This window comes from Cherax quadricarinatus, chromosome 1 (genome assembly GCF_038502225.1).
Source record: "Cherax quadricarinatus isolate ZL_2023a chromosome 1, ASM3850222v1, whole genome shotgun sequence".
Lineage (NCBI taxonomy): Eukaryota > Metazoa > Arthropoda > Malacostraca > Decapoda > Parastacidae > Cherax > Cherax quadricarinatus.
Window position 1 is genome coordinate 5,128,273 of NC_091292.1, and position 20,700 is coordinate 5,148,972.

Sequence of the window (20,700 nt, forward strand, 5' to 3'; positions counted from 1 at the left end):
ACGTGACCATAACACAAGGCACAGATCACTCTTTGATGTTCCTCGTGTCCATCTCACGCTATGCAAAAACTCAATGCACATAAAAGGCCCTAAAATCTGGAATTCATTACCTGTAAATATAAAAGAAACACTACCTGTTTATAAATTCAAGTCTCTTCTCAAAGATCACTTACTCACCCAAAGCCAAATAAATACTGAATAACTGAACCTTATAAATTGTATATCCTAAATGTTACTCACAATTATATCACATAAATGTTAAACCTAGGACCCAATCTAACTTTGTTATTTTTTAAATACACTACCTAACAGAATACTCCATTCTACTGAATGTACAGCAATGCATTCAACCATATGACCTGTCTTTGTAATACTCATTTGTGCTTTATAGTTATCTGTTTACAATAATGTCTTATCACTGATTTCATCATTGCTTAGTTAATCTTAAGTTAATTTTAAGCCAGCCCGTAATGCTATGCATATAAGTGGCTTTGGCATGCTGCTCTTACCTGTATTTTTTTGTACCTCTGTATGTATGCTAAAATTACTAAATAAATAAATAAATAAATAAATAAGACTATTATAAGCAATCATGGTTTATATTATACATGTCAAATAATAAGTAGATATCAATACCTTAACTAGTATGCCATTCAAGTTTTTTTTTAATATGCTGGCCGTCTCCCACTGAGGCAGAGTGACCCGAAAACAAAAACTTTTGATTAACTGCAATCCTATGAATTTACCTTGCTCCTTCGATATCTTCCTTTTTTGTCAAGATGTCAACATACACACTCCAAATATCAATACGCTTAGGGTAATTACTAAGGAGACTTTCAAACATGGTTCTGCCACGTTCAGCCTCCCCAAAACGGAACTCGAGTTGACCAAAACGATTAATCAATTTCACATCTGAAAAATACAATTTTATCTAAAGTACACATGCGCTAATGTCTATTTTTCAACAATTGTGATAAACAGAATCTATATATAATGCTCAGAATATTAATAAATTATTCGCAAAATAATTATTTGTCTACATACGATACTTTTTATCCAGGGAAAGTAGAGCTTTCTCCATGTAACGTCTTGCTTCATCTGCCATATTGTTGCTAAAGAAGAAGATTCCTGCCTTGATCCAAACAACACAATTTTGACTAAACTTTTTAGTCATTATGAAATACACTTTTTCAGCCTCCTGTTGAAAGATCAAGATTTATTCTTCAAAATAAGAATACAGTTGTGTAACAATTTTAATTTTAACTATGATTCTGAATAAATTCAAAACAACATAAACGTATGTGCATGTTTTTGTAATTGGTTGTTATTCTTATAATAATTACAATATGTATACTTCTCCTAATTTTTAAGACTTAATACTTTGATCCCTGATAGTCTACAGTTGTCTCCTTAGTTTACTAATTCACGTGAATGACTTTGAAAACGTAAATGAGTTCTCAAAACAATGTAATGGTTAGAGACTTGAAGACAAATCTTGTTTCCATTAAGGATGCACCAGAGCAAGCATTGAATGTGAACAATCTTTTTTTTTCTTATCTCACCACTGGATGTCTCCCATCAAGGTAGGGTGACCCCCCCCCCCCATTCAATAGCTGTGTTCCTAGAAGTCTGCAGACATCCAAATTGCAACATCTCTACTCCTCCTTGAGGATGTAGACACTGTACTTTCAAAGCATTTTAAAATATATAACAACAATAGAGGTGTGATGTCACCGTGGTTGTTTAATATATTTATAGATGGGGTTGTAAGAGAAGTAAATGCGAGGGTCTTGGCAAGAGGCGTGGAGTTAAAAGATAAAGAATCACACACAAAGTGGGAGTTGTCACAGCTGCTCTTTGCTGATGACACTGTGCTCTTGGGAGATTCTGAAGAGAAGTTGCAGAGATTGGTGGATGAATTTGGTAGGGTGTGCAAAAGAAGAAAATTAAAGGTGAATACAGGAAAGAGTAAGGTTATGAGGATAACAAAAAGATTAGGTGATGAAAGATTGAATATCAGATTGGAGGGAGAGAGTATGGAGGAGGTGAACGTATTCAGATATTTGGGAGTGGACGTGTCAGCGGATGGGTCTATGAAAGATGAGGTGAATCATAGAATTGATGAGGGAAAAAGAGTGAGTGGTGCACTTAGGAGTCTGTGGAGACAAAGAACCTTGTCCTTGGAGGCAAAGAGGGGAATGTATGAGAGTATAGTTTTACCAACGCTCTTATATGGGTGTGAAGCGTGGGTGATGAATGTTGCAGCGAGGAGAAGGCTGGAGGCAGTGGAGATGTCATGTCTGAGGGCAATGTGTGGTGTGAATATAATGCAGAGAATTCGTAGTTTGGAAGTTAGGAGGAGGTGCGGGATTACCAAAACTGTTGTCCAGAGGGCTGAGGAAGGGTTGTTGAGGTGGTTCGGACATGTAGAGAGAATGGAGCGAAACAGAATGACTTCAAGAGTGTATCAGTCTGTAGTGGAAGGAAGGCGGGGTAGGGGTCGGCCTAGGAAGGGTTGGAGGGAGGGGGTAAAGGAGGTTTTGTGTGCGAGGGGCTTGGACTTCCAGCAGGCATGCGTGAGCGTGTTTGATAGGAGTGAATGGAGACAAATGGTTTTTAATACTTGACGTGCTGTTGGAGTGTGAGCAAAGTAACATTTATGAAGGGATTCAGGGAAACCGGCAGGCCGGACTTGAGTCCTGGAGATGGGAAGTACAGTGCCTGCACTCTGAAGGAGGGGTGTTAATGTTGCAGTTTAAAAACTGTAGTGTAAAGCACCCTTCTGGCAAGACAGTGATGGAGTGAATGATGGTGAAAGTTTTTCTTTTTCGGGCCACCCTGCCTTGGTGGGAATCGGCCGGTGTGATAATAAAAAAAAAAAAAAAAATAAATAGAGGTGGATATAGCAGTAATATATATATATATATAAAGGCTGCAAGTTTAGATTACAACTTCTTTCTCTCAACAAACTGGCCTTATCCCACCAAAGCAGGGTGGCCCAAGAAGAAAAACAAACGTACTGTATACAGGAGAAGGGGTTACTAGCCCCTTGCCCCCTAGAATACAACTTGAAAGTAAAAATATTGGGCACACTGCTTGAAGTGCCCTTAAAAAATGCAATCAGGAAAGACAGTGGGAATATCCTCTTCAACATCCCTGCAGAAGACATGGAGCCATCAGTGTATAAAGGATGGTTTGTATTAACAAACCACAGAACAGGCAAGATTTGAACCCATGACGAGTGAGTCATAAAACTCCTTGCCATGAGTTCTAAGCCCACTCATTCCATGGTCTGTTTGCAAATGTGTTATGTATTTAAATTATTACGTGTGAAGTGATATACAATGCAGGTACAGTGAAATTTTTATCTCCAATCTAAACAGTCAGTATATTCACACAAAATAGAGAAAGCATTATTTTGTTATCAGAGAAGACCAGTTTCGTACCTTCAGTTTATTGCTCTCAGCATACACCATAGCCATAGCCAAGTGCACCTTTAGCTGGTCATTTGCAGCTAGTGCCTCACGATAAGTTTCACCAACAGACTCTGTGGTGCCATAAAGAACTTCCAGCCTTAACAGCACTGTCCATATATTGAGTCGCTCTTCTTCTTCACGAATATCTATCACTTGAAGAGCACGTCGTGCCACTGCTCTAGCTTTATCGACTTCAGCACTCTGCAAGGAAGAAAGCAACCCAAGAATTTAGTTAGGTCATTTATTAAAAGTAGCAGAAAACTTTAATTTGCATAATCATAACTCATATTTTCAATATAACATGATTTAAATTTAGGGTTACATTTCCAAAAGAAGTGAACCATTTCCAATAAGGTGTGGGAGTGGAATTCTTTGCTATTAGTGGCACACATTTCTGCTAAGAAGTGCCAGAGCAGAATTCATTTCCACTGGTGATGCTTGTCTGGTGTTAGGGAATGAATAATTTGGTCAATTTGAGACAATGAGGTAAAGATAAGGGCTTGTGCGAAGAGTACAATGAGTAATCCTGAATGAGGAACAGGCCAGTACAGTTCAATAAAACAGCAAGTTTACTAAATGTGTGGATTAAAAAACAAAAAGAAGTGCTCCATTTGAAGGCTTTATTACAGGCATACCTTGCAGGTTAGGTTCCAGACTACAGCTGTTAAACAAATATTACCTTAAAGCAAATGTTACGACTTAATCTTCACCGTAACAATAGGGGCACAAATAACTCCATTTTTTTTTTGTTAGTTTTATTTTATTACCAATCATTTAGTTTCATTTGTATTTGGTTAGTGAATTAAAATAACCACAAGCAATTATAAATGAAATACTATACAGCAAGAAACCCAATCTTACGTTCAAATTCTCATTAACAGAGTAAGATACAATAATTTCAATTAATAATCTACTAATCTCACCATTTAACTCTTTTAGAAAGGTCTAGGGTAACGAAATAGTTATCTTTCATAGTGACATGAATTACCAGACTTCAGGAAATTAATGGCAAAGACAAGACAATAGACTTGGTTTAAAGTTTTAGTTTAAGCTAGGAGCTTTGTGTTGAAGACCCGTACCGAGTCAGAGCTAGGAGCTGACTGACTCACTCAACTACTCCATAGTATGACTTCAGCTCTGCCAGAAGGCGACGCGTGGCGTCAATTCTAGAACCACCAATTGGTCACTACAGTAGTGGTTACACATTCGTAATACCTAACCTAATAATAATTTTTTTTTTTTTTTTTTTTTTCAACAAGTCGGTCGTCTCCCACCGAGGCAGGGTGACCCAAAAAAGAAAGAAAATCCCCAAAAAGAAAATACTTTCATCATCATTCAACACTTTCACCACACTCACACATTATCACTGCTTTTGCAGAGGTGCTCAGAATATAACAGTTTAGAAGCATATACGTATAGAGATACACAACATATCCCTCCAAACTGCCAATATCCCAAACCCCTCCTTTAAAGTGCAGGCATTGTACTTCCCATTTCCAGGACTCAAGTCCGACTATATGAAAATAACCGGTTTCCCTGAATCCCTTCACTAAATATTACCCTGCTCACACTCCAACAGATCGTCAGGTCCCAAGTATCATTCGTCTCCATTCACTCCTATCTAACACGCTCGTGCACGCTTGCTGGAAGTCCAAGCCCCTCACCCACAAAACCTCCTTTACCCCCTCTTTCCAACCCTTTCGAGGACGACCCCTACCCCTCTTTCCTTCCCCTATAGATTTATATGCTTTCCATGTCATTCTACTTTGATCCATTCTCTCTAAATGACCAAACCACCTCAACAACCCCTCTTCTGCCCTCTGACTAATGCTTTTATTAACTCCACACCTTCTCCTAATTTCCACACTCCGAATTTTCTGCATAATATTTACACCACACATTGCCCTTAGACAGGACATCTCCACTGCCTCCAACCGTCTCCTCGCTGCTGCATTTACCACCCAAGCTTCACATCCATATAAGAGTGTTGGTACTACTATACTTTCATACATTCCCTTCTTTGCCTCCATAGATAACGTTTTTTGACTCCACATATACCTCAACGCACCACTCACCTTTTTTCCCTCATCAATTCTATGATTAACCTCATCCTTCATAAATCCATCCGCCGACACGTCAACTCCCAAGTATCTGAAAACATTCACTTCTTCCATACTCCTCCTCCCCAATTTGATATCCAATTTTTCTTTATCTAAATCATTTGATACCCTCATCACCTTACTCTTTTCTATGTTCACTTTCAACTTTCTACCTTTACACACATTCTCAAACTCATCCACTAACCTTTGCAATTTTTCTTTAGAATCTCCCATAAGCACAGTATCATCAGCAAAAAGTAACTGTGTCAATTCCCATTTTGAATTTGATTCCCCATAATTTAATCCCACCCCTCTCCCGAACACCCTAGCATTTACTTCTTTTACAACCCCATCTATAAATATATTAAACAACCATGGTGACATTACACATCCCTGTCTAAGACCTACTTTTACCGGGAAGTATTCTCCCTCTTTTCTACACACCCTAACCTGAGCCTCACTATCTTCATAAAAGCTCTTTACAGCATTTAGTAACTTACCACCTATTCCATATACTTGCAACATCTGCCACATTGCTCCTCTATCCACTCTATCATATGCCTTTTCTAAATCCATAAATGCAATAAAAACTTCCCTACCTTTATCTAAATACTGTTCACATATATGCTTCAATGTAAACACTTGATCTACACATCCCCTACCCACTCTGAAACCTCCTTGTTCGTCCGCAATTCTACATTCTGTCTTACCTCTAATTCTTTCAATTATAACCCTACCGTATACTTTTCCTGGTATACTCAGTAAACTTATTCCTCTATAATTTTTACAATCTCTTTTGTCCCCTTTCCCTTTATATAAAGGGACTATACATGCTCTCCGCCAATCCCTAGGTACCTTCCCCTCTTTCATACATTTATTAAACAAAAGTACCAACCACTCCAACACTATATTCCCCCCTGCTTTTAACATTTCTGTCATGATCCCATCAGTTCCAGCTGCTTTACCCCCTTTCATTCTACGTAATGCCTCACGTACCTCCACCACACTTACAGTCTGCTCTTCTTCACTCCTAAAAGATGGTATACCTCCCTGGCCAGTGCATGAAATTACCGCCTCCCTTTCTTCCTTAACATTTAAAAGTTCCTCGAAATATTCTCGCCATCTACCTAATACCTCCCTCTCCCCATCTACTAACTCCCCTACTCTGTTTTTAACTGACAAATCCATACTTTCCCTAGGCTTTCTTAACTTGTTTAACTCACTCCAAAATTTTTTCTTATTTTCATTAAAATTTCTTGACAGTGCCTCTCCCACTCTTTCATCTGCTCTCCTTTTGCACTCTCTCACCACTCTCTTCACCTTTCTTTTACTCTCCATATACTCTGCTCTTCTTATAACACTTCTGCTTTGTAAAAATCTCTCGTAAGCTACCTTTTTCTCTTTTATCACACCCTTTACTTCATCATTCCACCAATCACTCCTCTTAATAATAATATAATATAATATTATAATTATAATAATCATGGGGAAAGATATAATATAATACAATATAATATAATGAGAGTACTTTTGATGATTCATACTGTACCCGATAATAATATATAGTCGAACCTGCTTTATCTAGCTAGTAATAAAGTGGTTCGCGATATATTATTATAGAACTTATTTTAACCAGGCCTTTTATTTTTGTATATAATGGAGTGAAGTAGGGGCGCGTAACAGCGAATCACAGCTTTTTTTTCACTTGCCTGTGCACATAAAACTAAAAATATGATTACACTATCATTTATTAAGTGCGCAATAGCGTAAAGTCTGTTTGAGCACAAAGCTTGTAAACAAACTGAGTGCCAGTCAGCTGATGTGCACATCACTATTGAAAATAATAAACATGAATGTAATTGAAAAACATTATATTAGCAAGATATGCCTGTATCAGAGAAAAAAGTTTTATCTTACAATAAAACAATGTGTGAGGAGGAAGGACAGCCCAAAAATGAATGCAGACTTAGTTATGGATGGTTTAACAGATGTACAATGCACAGTGGTTTACGTAATGTAAGATCAGTGGAAAGAGTGCCTCTGCCAACCTTGCTGCTGCAGAAAAGTTACCTGCTGAGCTAGCTAGCTAGCATTATCTCTAAGGGTGGCTATAAACCTGAGCAAATATTTAGAGCTGATGAGACAGGTTTGTTCTAGAAGATGCCATCTAGAACATAGATCAACAAACAAGAGAAAATGGCTGCAAAAGATTGTTTCAGCTTACTTCTTTGCATTAGGATATTTTAAATGTAAACCCCAGCTTAGTTATTGTTCCAAAAATCCTTGTGCTTTAAAAGGAAAAGACAAAAGCACATTAGGTGTTATTTAGCAATCCAACACCACAGCATGGGTGACTGAAGCCTTCTTCACTGAGTGACTTAAGCATCACTTTATTCCTGAAGTGAGGATGTACCTGTCCATGAAAAACCTTGCATTCAGGGTTTTCCTTGTCTTTGATAATTGTAGTAGTATTCATCCTCAACTCTTGGAGGATTTGGAGTAGGTGTCAAGACTGTATCTCCACCACAAAATATGATATCCTTGATACAACCACTGGGTCGAGTTATCAAAATATTTAAGCGCCACTATACATGCATTTGTGGTGCATAATCTAGTGGCAGCAACTGACAGCACAGACAGTGAAGTGCCAGAGTTTGGGCACAAATTTAACATTGCAGATGCACCTCCCTATGTGAAAAAACATGGGATCATGTACCAAGATCAACACTAAATTCTGGTTGGATAAAAATATGGCCTAGTGCAGTGAATGATTTAATTGGTTTTCTATCAGGGAGGGTAAAGTTCAGAAATTTGTTGCTCTGGCAATGGGAGTGCCAGGTGAAGGATTAGAAGATATGAAGCCAGATGACATCACTGAACTCTTGGAAGATGATGAAGAACCACCTACAGAGGAAATGTTGCTGGAATTAAATTCCCAACTGCAGAGAAAGGAAGATGATGAGGATGAAGAACCTGAGCCTGAGTTAGCAATGCTGACACTGCAAAAGATGTGCAAGTCACTGCATACCATTTGTAAACTTACAGACTTGTTTTTATTGAAAAGGACCATGACTCATCTCGAAGCATTGCTGTAAAGTGTGCTCTGGAGCAGGTGCTTGGGTCCTAATGTCTACTGTATAAAGAATTGTAGGGTTAAAACAAACCAGTGGCATATGACTGACTACCTGAGCACTCTACTGCAACAATCAACTAATAAAGTTGCATCATCAAAGGGCCCCAGCTTTGAACCTCACAAGAATTCCAACCTTCAACATCACATGAGCCCCAATCTCCAACATCATAAGTGTCTCAACCTTCAACAAGGGCTCATTAGGACAACAGCCACACACACTGCTCACTTCAAGACAATAAGCATTCTGAACTCAACTTGGAGGTATGTACAAATAATGTACAATGTTAATGTAACCATTGTTTAACTAACATACCGTTACTTTTAACTGTCTGAGTCTCACTAGAGTTAACATATTTCACAGAACATCATCATTGACAGTGTTATGTAAGAAAAGGATTATTTACATAACATTAAAATAATTTGGTATAGCTCTTTGGGAAATTTGAAGAACAAAACCCTATTTTTACAATGTTACACATTTAGTGATTTTGTGAGCAACTCAGGACAACCAGTCAATTACTTGTAACAAAGTTATCAACAAAAAATAAATATTACCTCTAGATGAAAGCTAATAAATTGAATCCACATAGCTGAAGAGTTAGGACTGCGCTGTAGAAGTTCCTCGTAGTCAAGAGCAGATTCAGGTAAACGGTCCTTTTCTAGCCGGGCTAATTCCAGTTCATGCAGGCGCTTCTCCTCCTCTTTTGCTAGAATTTCTCGTTCTGATTTTGTTAGCTTCTTCACTTTCTTTTCCTAGCAATGAAAAAAAAGGTAATTTCAACACACACACACACACACACACACACATCTAGCACACAGTATCAAACTTAATAGTAAATACATACGTACTAATATCTGTTATCATCCTAGGTAGTAGTTGGTAGACAGCAACCACCCAGGGAGGTGCTACCGTTCTGCCAAGTGCGTGTGAAATGGAAACCTGCAGTGGCAGCTCGTGATGCCAGTACAGTGGACCCTCGACTAACGATGGCATCGTATAACGTTAAATCAGACTAGCGATACATTTTAACACAAAAATTTTGCCTCGACTAGCGCTAAAAACCTCGACCAATGTGATTCATTCCGTTCGAGAAGCATCCATGTGTAGCCTGAGCAGTGTTTACAAGCCACCACGGTCGCATCCAAACATACAATCGGAATATTTCATATTATCACAGCGTTTTTAGTGATTGCACCTGCAAAGTAAGTGACCATGGGCCCCAAGAAAGCTTCTAGTGCCATCCCTGTGATAAAAAGGGCGAGAATTAGTATGGAAATCAAGAAAGATTTTGAAGGGTTTGGGGCTAACCCTGAGACGCCTATGCCAGTTGTGGAATCCATTGCGCCTAATTCAAAGATTAAGGAAATGTGCGCAAAGTGGGTTGAACTGCAAACCTTTATGGATGAAAATCACCCTAACACAGCTATTGCAAGCCGTGCTGGTGACTATTACAGTGACAATGTTGTGGCCCATTTTAGACAAATCGTAAAAGAACGGGAGGTACAGAGCTCTATGGACAGATATGTTGTGCGACAGAGGTCCAGTGACTCTCAAGCTGGTCCTAGTGGCATTAAAAGAAGAAGGGAAGTAATCCCGGAAAAGGACTTGACACCTCAAGTCCTAATGGAAGGGGATTTCCCTTCTAAATACTAACACCATCCACACTCTCCCCTCCTCCCATCCCATCAATCATCACCAGATCTTCAATAAAGGTAAGTGTCATGTAATTGTACATGTCTTCTTCAGTTTGTGTGTATTAAAATTAATATTTCATATGGTAAAATTTTTTTTTTTTCAATACTTGGGGGTTTCAGGAACAGATTAATTTGATTTCCATTAGTTCTTATGGGGAAAATTAACTTGACTAACAATAATTTTGACTAACGATGAGCTCTCAGGAACGGATTAATATCGTTGGTCGAGGGTCCACTGTATTACCTATACTATCGTACTGCATCACTCTATTTTTAATAATTTTTTATCTCGTTTCAACAACAAAATTAAAAATTAGCTTATAAATACATTGAAAACAACATACAACAGATTTTTCCTGTAACATACTTTTCTTTTTTTTCAACACGTCAGTCGTCTCCCACCAAGACAGGGTAATATATTTGTCAGTTATAAATTATTTTAGCACAAGGTTGATGAAGTCATATGTTTGGCAGTGAGCATCTGGGGGGACTGCAGCTCTGCAGCTCCTATGGATGAACTGCCACTGGAAACCTGTAATTGTTTTACAAGATGGTAGGATTGCTGGTGTCTTTTTTTCCTGTCTCAAACACGCAAGGTTTCAGATACATTTTGCAACTTCCACTTCCACTTAGGTCACACTACACATGCATATCCATGCATATATATACATACCCATCTGGGTTTTCTTCTATTTTCTTAATAAATCTTGTTCTTGTTTATTTCCTCTTATCTCCATGGGGAAGTGGAAAAGAATTCTTCCTCCATAAGTCATGCGTGTCGTAAGTGGTGACTAAAATGCTGGGAGCAAGGGGCTAGTAACTCCTTCTCCTGTATAAATTACTAAATTTAAAAAAGAAAAACTTTTGTTTTTCTTTTTGGGTCACCCTGCTTTGATGGGATATGGCCAGTTAAAAAAAAAATGTTATCATAATGCTTCTGGGGATCATTGCATCTGAAGCTGGGTCTCAGGCTTCTAAATTGGGATAGAAACATTACATGAATAAAAACTATTACAAACACACAGGTAAGTAAAGACACAGAGGGGGGCACTGAATGTAGGTACAGTATATGTTTGCAAAATTTACCTGGCATCTTACGTGTTCACAAAACAAAGAAAAGACCAGCTATAATACTAAGAATGGAAAACATTTAACAAGTTTCCATTTTTTCTTCACATAACAGAATGACAGTACCATCCTGGGCAGTAGACGTCTACCAACCTACAACATTTAACCTATTGCCAATGCTAAGTAAATGTAAATATTGTTTTTTTACAGTGCAAACAATACTTACTTTATTTTCTTCTTTATCTTCACTTTCAGAAGAGTCTTCTCCTAAATTGTTAACACTGTCTGGTACTTCCCATACAAATCCAGTGCCCAGTGCTAGGCATGTTTCCTTTTTTAAGGAAGACTTCAACTTAGTTCTTGAATCCTCCTCATCCACTTCAGTGTTAAGTCTTATTTTCTGAATCTTCTTGCTAACTCCCCTATTTTCTTTCTTTAGTTTTTTATTCTGGAATTGCACAAAATCATTAAGTAATAAACACTGTAAAAATTACGCTGAATTATAAATATTATGATGAGCTTTCTAAAATGTTAGCAGCTAACTGAAATGAGGACACTAGCAACTAATTTCTTAGCTACCACTTTTAACAAAATCTATTAATTTTTTATTATTTTTTAACACACCAACCGTCTCCCATTGAGGTCAGGTGACCCAAAAACACTTTCACCATCATTCATTCAATCACTGTATTCACCCATATGTGGCTACAGGGGTCAACATCATGGTTCAATTGACCTTCAAACTGTAACATCCCCAACCCTTCTTTAGAGAGAGTGCAGGCACTGTACTTCCCATATCCAGGCCTCAAGTCTGGCTAATCGGTTTATTTGAATCCTTTCATAAATGCTACCTTCCTCACACTCCAGCAGCACATCAAATCATAATAACCACTTGCCTCCACCCACTCCTATCTAACACTCACACAGGTTTTACAAATATTAGCTAGTAAATTTGCTTTCATTCAAAATGAGCTGAAGACATGTCTTACTGGGGGTGGAGTGACAGGTTAGTAGGTGTACGACAGCACACACAAATTAAGCTGAAAATACTTTCCAAAAACATTGAGAAAGTTAAAACTTAAAGATCAGTGTTGATATTAGTGTTTCTGAAACTATGTAAAGCCTTGGCAATAAACAGCTTAATATAGTCTAAACATTGTGATTATAATGACTAGGAAAAAATCTTAAAGGAGACAGCGTCAATGAAAGGATAATGTCATGTGGCTATACTGCAGAGCCCCAAATTTGGTTAGAAGTAGTAATGATCTTGAGCTACATGAATGGAGAAAGTTAGTAATTAATCTACAAGATGGGTGCAATTACTAAAGTGAACCTGAATTTTATGGGATGCAGTGGGATAAAGGAAAGACTTCTCAAGAGTTATCTAGAGGGATACTGAGTGAATAAATATGGAGGAAATATTTACTGGTTGCAGAAGTTTATCACTCTCTTGCTACTGGCATCACAAACCTTTTTCTCTGTATCCCTACATATTTATAATGTCATCCACATTAATAAAAATAATTTAATTGTACTAACTTTTGGCACCTCATTATTACTTCCATTAAAGTTTGTTTCTTCAGTCTGTGGGTCTTCTGTAGCTACTCTCTCAACCTCTTCATCCTTCTCTCTCTCCAACAATCGCAACTTTTTCTTCTCCAACCTCTTCTTTTTCTGAATTTCCTGTACTGTCTCTTCATCAAACTGAGGAACATTATCATTTGTCAAGCTTCTCAATTTCTCTTTGTCATTGATATTTTTTGTAATGCTCCTCACATTTTTTGTGGAATACTGTGAATCTGTTACAACTCTCTCTATTTTCCTTAATGCCATTTCTTGTAAATTGTCAGATTCTGTTTCAATAAGTTCATCTTTCCTAGGCTGAGCATCAACACTTGACTTAAATAAAATACTTGGTAGCTCAGAGAGTATGTTCAAATCTTCCTTCTTTTCATGCTCTTGCAAAACTCCTAAAACAAGGGGGCCATCAACAAATTTAATCACCATGTGATAATTTTGACCAATAGTATAAAGTGAATGTTGACCTTCAAAATCATTGATATGTCTTAAAGAAGGCATATAGACAATCTTTCCCTTGCAGCGGGTCTTCAACATAACCATAATGAACTTCTTCTTGGCAAGCAGAACCTCACACTGAACAGTCATTTCAGCTTTAATCTCTTTAGTTTCCCTCTCATGGAGACATTCACAAAGGTCTGGTTTTGCTGTCAGCTCCAAGCACTCTTCCTCTTGATTTACATAGAGAACACAAACAAATATCTTTTGACCAACTTCAGCTTTGGCTTCAACATCTTGATGATCTTGTGACAAAATTCCAGTTATTTTACCCTTCTTCAGTGTTACAGCAAGACCCAGAGGGGTGACAGCTGTCACTCTTGCTTGCATTTTGTCACCAGGCCTAACCCTTGCCAACAGCCTCTTTGTATCACAACAGTCTAACCACCTATTTCTGATTATGGCTTCATCCTTGAGGTAGCTATAGAGCAACTGAATACTTGACTGAGTAACATTCTTTAGGTTATCTTCTAATAAAGAAGATACAATTGGGCGGTCTTTCCTGTCCTTACCTTTGGGAGTAACTGATATGCTCTGCCCAACACATATTCCAAGATCAGCAAACTTAAGCATTTCATTATTAGAGTTTAACAAATTTGTTATATGTACAAGAACGTTTTGTCCATGGTTACCCAATGGAATTGATGCCATTAATCCATAGGTTCGAATATCATGTACCACAGCTGGGTAACTTTCACCGACTAAAAATTCAGCATTTAGGCATGTTTTACCCTCAGCATAAATCCAATGATAAACAGAATACTTGAGAGTTAGAATAACAGTATCAACATATTTTTTGAACACCACAGCATTATAAATCTCATCTCCCTCATGTAAAAGGTCTTTGATTAACCTGCTCTTATTGATATCATCAGACAAATGATACATAGGAATTTCAGCTTCAGTTTCTCTTGGCTGAATGCTAACTTTGATGCTATCCTCAGTAACTTCCTTAATGACACAGTGTACTCTCTCTCTCATCTCTACCTGACTCATTAGCTTCAGCTGTGTTCCCTTTTTCTTATCAAAGTGATTACTACCATCAACAATAAGACTTACTTTCATTTTTTTATTTTCTGGATCTACTGTCAAAATACTACACCTCACCACCTGTCCCTCAGAAAATAACTCCTCAACCTTTTCAACAGGTACATTACTTAGCAACGACTTGGGAGCAAATCCCTTCACATCATTATACATTGCAATGAGCAAGCCAGCAGAAGAAACTTTCACAATGACACCTTCTGTTACTGTATTTTCAATATCCTTGGTATACTCTGTCACAATAGGTGCCTTTGATTCTATCAAGTGCTTCTTGCAGGTAAGAATCAAGTAATGATTTTCTTGATTTACTCTAAGCACTCGAGTCATCACCACTGTACCAACTTTAAATTTTTTTTCTGGATGTTTCATTCGTGTATCTGTGAGGTGAAGGAATGGGACAATGCCAGTAACGAGTTTGCTGACTGTAACCAGTGCACCATTTTTAAAGTATCCTTTTATTATACCCTTCACAATCTTCCCTACTTGCATCTCGCTATATCCGATAGCCTGAAAAATATAAAGAATTCACAATTATTATTGTGTTGGTTAACATGGTAGTTACATTCCTGAAAATGACAGCTAAAGCTATTGCCTATTTTATATTCAGTACAGCACATACATTGTATATAATCCCCCTGCTATGAAAATGATTTCAATTGAAAGGGTTCAAATTCCAGTGTTCTAGGGTTATTGGTGATGCACTAAAATTCATTAGTGAGTTTTACTTCATCGAGAAAAATAAAAGATAATAAAGAAAGAATGGGGGCTTATACAATTATTAACCCTTTCACTGTCGGTCCTGTAATATTATGGCTTGCAAGCCAGTGATGATTCCGTAATAGTACACCAAAATTATAGCGGCTTCAAATCTTGCGGGAGAAAGCTGGTAGGCCTACATATGAGAGAATGGGTCTGAGTGGTCAGTGTGTGCAGTATAAAAAAAAATCCTGCAGCACGCAGTGCATAATGAGAAAAAAAAAAATGTGTTTTTTGTTAAAAACGGACTTTGTGGTGTACTTTTGCATGGTATTTATCGTTGCATTCTCAGTTTCTGGGTCTTATTTGATAGAATGGAAGATATATTACAGAAATAGAGATGATTTTGAATGGTTTTCGAATAAAAGTACCTTGAAATTAAGCTCAAAGTAGCAGAAATGTTTGATTTTTGCCAATGTTCAAGAGTAAATGAATCACGCCACATGTACAATACATATCAACTAATGGGTCTAATATGCTTTCACAAATGCACCGATATTATTTATACCATTTTTACAATAATGCAGTAGTCTGCATAACAGTAAATCTTCTGTTTTTTGTGTGAATAAAAACTCAAAATGAAAAGCAAGCGTAATATAAGAGGGGACTGGAGACATGACTACTGAACAGAGAAAATGTTATTTTAGTGCTAGGAATGTCTGCACTGTTTATTCTGGCCCCTATTTTGAAATTGGCCTTACTTGAATTGTGTATGAAATTGACCAAATTACCAATTTCTGATCACTTTATTGGGTAGTTAAAATCAGTAAATGAGTGGTTTCTTGTACTCAATCGATAGAACAAATAGAGTTCTAGCGAAATAGCTATGAGGTTGGTCGACTGGAATAATGCAACTGGTGGAAAATAGGGCTCAAAGTGAGCAAAACTGGCGATGTGTAAATATCACCGAGGTCGCTAACTTCGTGAGAGCGTAATTCCCTAAGTTTTCCATCAAATTTCATACTTTTGGTGTCATTACCACTGGATAAAGATTCTCTATCATTTCACAAGAAAAATAATTTTTTTTTAAATTCTTCAACACTGAGAATAAGTTTGTTAGCAGGTTTCTCGACAGTGAAAGGGTTAATGAAAAGGTATTTATTAGAACTGTACTGATGAAAAATTAGCATTTTCTGACATTACAGTACAATGGCTGAAAGAAAAATAGCAATCAAGAAAACAGAACTATATTGCTAAAGATCCTTTTTGAATTAATAACAGTGTGTCAGGGCAAGCAGTGACAACCAAATACTCTGGGTCTATATAAAAAACACTAACAATAAATTCCGTTTGTGTAACTTATAACAAAAATCCAACTTACCTGTTGTTTCATAACAGATTTTTGAAAAGAGACAATAAATAGCTGGTCCATATAATCATACTGGATCACACGACATATCTGCTTGGTCCCTACTGGGAAATCTCTAGCCACATGTTTTGATGCCTTGTCATTATCACTCAAATGATTCCCAGAGCAAAATCCTCGGCAGTTTTTTCCAATCTTCACATAAACGCCACTGCGTGATGACTGATAAATCTCTGCATCCTCTATAGTGTCTCCAATATTAAACCCATGTAGAGGATCACTTTCTGGGCTGTAAAAACATTATAATAAACATATAAAAGCAAAATGGGATGAGTTATATACAGAATATAGTATAATAATATGTACATGTTAATGTCTTATGCAGGTCTCCCTCACTATAAGATAGATGTGTTCTAACATATTCACCAGAGCAAAGCTGTGGTTAATATGGAGAAAGCAAATGTGCTTACATATCAGGAAGTGGACTTGTCAGTAGATAGGTCTATGAAAGATGAGGTGAACTATAGAGCTTAAGAGAGAGAAAAAAAAAAGTGGGTGGTGCATCGAGTCATCTGTAGAGACAAAGAATGTTATCCATGGAGGGAAAATGGTGAATGTACTGTACTAGAGTATAGTGGTACCAATATTGTTATATGGGTGTGAAACATGGGTTTTAAATGTTGCATAACATATCTGAGTCTGAGCAGGGTAACTTTTATGAAGGGATTCAAGGGTAACTGGGTTAGCCGGACTCGAGCCCAGGTGGTGGAAAAAATACAGTGCTTGCATTCTGAAGGAGGGGTGGGGACATTGCAGTCAGAGTAATGATTGCAACATCAGCATGCTTCTGGAAAGATGGCAAATGAATCAATGTTGGAGAATATTTTCTTCTTTGGGTTACCGTGCTTTGGCAGAAGATGGCTATTATAAAAAAAGTTATAAAACAAAGGATTTAGTTGTATAAATAAAAAGAAAAGTAAATCACAAAACACTCACCTTGAAGCAAAAACTTCTTTTTGCAGTGTGAAATGTACAACTTTCCTAAGTGGAGTAATGTATAGGACTCGTGCCCGGACATTTTGGGCCTGCTCATACCGATTCAAACGATCTAGTGGCTTCTGCAGATGTAAACGATCTACAACTCCATCGCAGTCTGCCATAATAAGGCTCAGGCCTTTCCTGTGAACCTGTAATACAAGTTTAAATTTTGATTGAGCTTCTTCACATTAATGATATTTTATAGAGTATCTAGCACAAAGTGGGAGTGGTCACAGTTGCTTTATGCTGATGACACTGTGCTTCTGTGAGATTCTGAAGAGAAATTGCAAAGGTTTGGGGAAGAATTCAGGAGGGAATGTAAAAGAAGGAAATTAAAAGTGAACATAGGAAAGAATAAGGTGATGAGGATAACAAAAAATTTAGGTAATGAAAGACTGGATATTAGATGGGAGGGAGAGAGTATGGATGAAATGAATGTGTTCAGATATTTGGGAGTGGACTTGCCAGCAGATGGGTCTATGAAAGATGAAGTGAACTCTGTCCCTGGACTTCTTCCAGTCTTCCTGTATCTTCACCATCTCTATTCAATCACTCCACAAAATTGAAGATCAATGAATCAGTTTGAAATAATAAGTCATATCTTTTATATAGTATCATTTGTTACACAGCTACCTTTCTTTTTGTACTTATGATTGTAGTTAACTGCATAAGAAATCCCACTTAATAATTTATGTCTAAATCTTAAGTAACATTTAAGCATTAGGATTAGCTTGCCTGAAATGCATTGCATATTAGTGGCTCTTTTGTGCCTACCAATGTTTTACTACATGTAACTGACATTATTTGTATTGCATATAGAAACTGGTTATTTTTATATAGCTGGACTTGAGTCCTGGAAATGGGAAGTACAATGCCTGCACTCTAAAGGAGGGGTTCGGGATATTGGCAGTTTGGAAGGATATGTTGTGTATCTTTATACGTATATGCTTCTAAGCTGTTGTGTTCTGAGCACCTCTGCAAAAAGTGATTGCGTGAGTGAGGTGAAAGAGTTGAATGATGATGAAAGTATTTTCTTTTTGGAAATTTTCTTTCTTTTTGGGTCACCCTGCCTCGGTGGGAGACGGCCGACTTGTTAAAAAAAAAAATAAAAAAAAAAAAAAACTGTATTGTAGTATTGTATCATGATTCAACTTTGAGCAAAAACAAAAATTTAAAAAGATAAATATTATTTTTATTAACACATCGGCTATTTCTCACCAAGGGTGACCCAAAAAAAGAAAAAAACACCATCATAATTCACTCCATCACTGTTTTGCCAGAGGCATGCTTACATTCCATTTTAAAAAAGCTGGAACATATCAAAACCCCTCCTTCAGAGTGCAGGAACTGTAGTGTTTAGCCAGCCACTTATATACAGATCCATATCCCTTTATCCGAAACCCTTGGGGCCAGCAGTTTCAAATTTCAGAATTTTTCAAATTTCAGAATGAAGGTGGGGTCTAGGGCAGCACCCCATAATCAAACATTAACACTGCAGCAAAAACGTATGAATACTCACACTAAGTGGGATAAATAAAGACTGCAAATACTACTACGGTTTATTTATAGAGTAATATAGTATGGTGGACCCTCGGGTAACGATGCCATCAGATAGCGATAAAATCGGATACCAATGCGTTTTTGCGTAAAAATATTGGCTCGGCCAATAATGAGAAACTCAGCCAAGGACATTTGTTGCGAACGTGTCTGAGCGGCCTGAGCCCATGTACAAGGTAGTGTGCCATTGTTTACAAGCCAGGGAGGACGATTCCACGCATACGTGCCATATATTTTGTATTATTCCATTATTTTTAATGCTTGTAACTGCTAAATAAGCCACCATGGGCCCAAAGAAACTTTCAAGTGCCAACTCTGTGATAAAGAAGGAAAGAAACGCAATAAAATTCAAGAAAAAACTCGTAACAAAGCACAAAAGTGGAGGAGGAAGAGAGAGGGGTGAATGTGCCTTCTGCAGTGATTCATTGATTCTACGATGTGTACAATACTAAAGCAGCAAGTATCAATAAAGGCTATAGTGCCAGCCAGTGATAAAGTGTAGAATTAACAGTGTAGCAAGTAAGTTAAGCGAGTAAGCGATAGAAAAACCAAATGACAGTAACTCTCCAATGTTGCTGAATGCATATCGGGCCACTGAACATACGCCGGCCTGCTATGTATCTTCCACCACCCTAAACCATGTTTCTATGTTATATTGTTTATTATGTCATATTAGATGAACTGTGATAGATAAATAAGCTGTAGAGTTGATAATAGCATCATATTGAAGTACTATTCTGTCAAGCCTCCTGAGAAGCAGGAACGGATTAATTGGATTTCCATTATTTCTTATGGGGAAAATTAAATCGGATAACGATAAAATCGGTTAAGGACAAGCTCTCTGGAACGGATTAAAATCGTTACCTGAGGGTCCACTGTATTGATAAATGAAATAATGGGATAATTATAGACCAGGAACATGCTTCTGCTGTTCTCAGTGAACAGCAGACGCATGTGTGAACACTACAAGTGCTGAGACACAACTGACACCACTTTGGCTGTCAGTGCTGCCACATGGCGGCGTTGGAGTTATGTAGAGATGACTGACGCTGCACACGTAAAAACACTGCAGCAGGCCTACTGGCCCATGCAAGGCAGGTCCAATTCTCCCACCAGCTTAAGCCAATGCCTTAACCTAGTCAGGTCAGGTCACATTCAGTTAAGAACATAAGAAAGGAGGAACACTGCATCAGGCATGTTGGCCCATACTAGGCAGGTCCTTCACAATCCATCCCACTATCAGAATATTGGCCCAACCTAATTTTCAATGCTACCCAAGCAATAAGCTTTGATAATTCTATTTACTTATGTGCAAGTCCCACTCAAATCCAACCCCTCTCATTCATGTGTTTATCCAGCCTAATACTATATTTATCCAACCTAACATGTTTATCCAACCAAGGAAGGTGCATGGCATCTGACCTAGTAGCACAAGCTAGTCAGGTCTAGGCT

The 20,700-nt window shown here is 37.7% G+C and overlaps 1 protein-coding gene across 1 annotated transcript in view; it reads right to left on the reverse strand.

The window, feature by feature from the left end:
- Positions 1-746: 746 nt before the first annotated feature.
- Positions 747-20,700, reverse strand: part of Rrp5 (Ribosomal RNA Processing 5) — a gene marked incomplete at its 3' end in the record, with an annotated part of 59,037 nt that continues 39,083 nt past the window's right edge. The window contains 8 exon segments of the mRNA XM_070088501.1: positions 747-912; positions 1,045-1,198; positions 3,447-3,677; positions 9,264-9,461; positions 11,698-11,919; positions 13,011-15,098; positions 16,669-16,942; positions 17,650-17,840. Of these exon segments, the coding sequence (XP_069944602.1) occupies positions 747-912; positions 1,045-1,198; positions 3,447-3,677; positions 9,264-9,461; positions 11,698-11,919; positions 13,011-15,098; positions 16,669-16,942; positions 17,650-17,840 (3,524 nt within the window).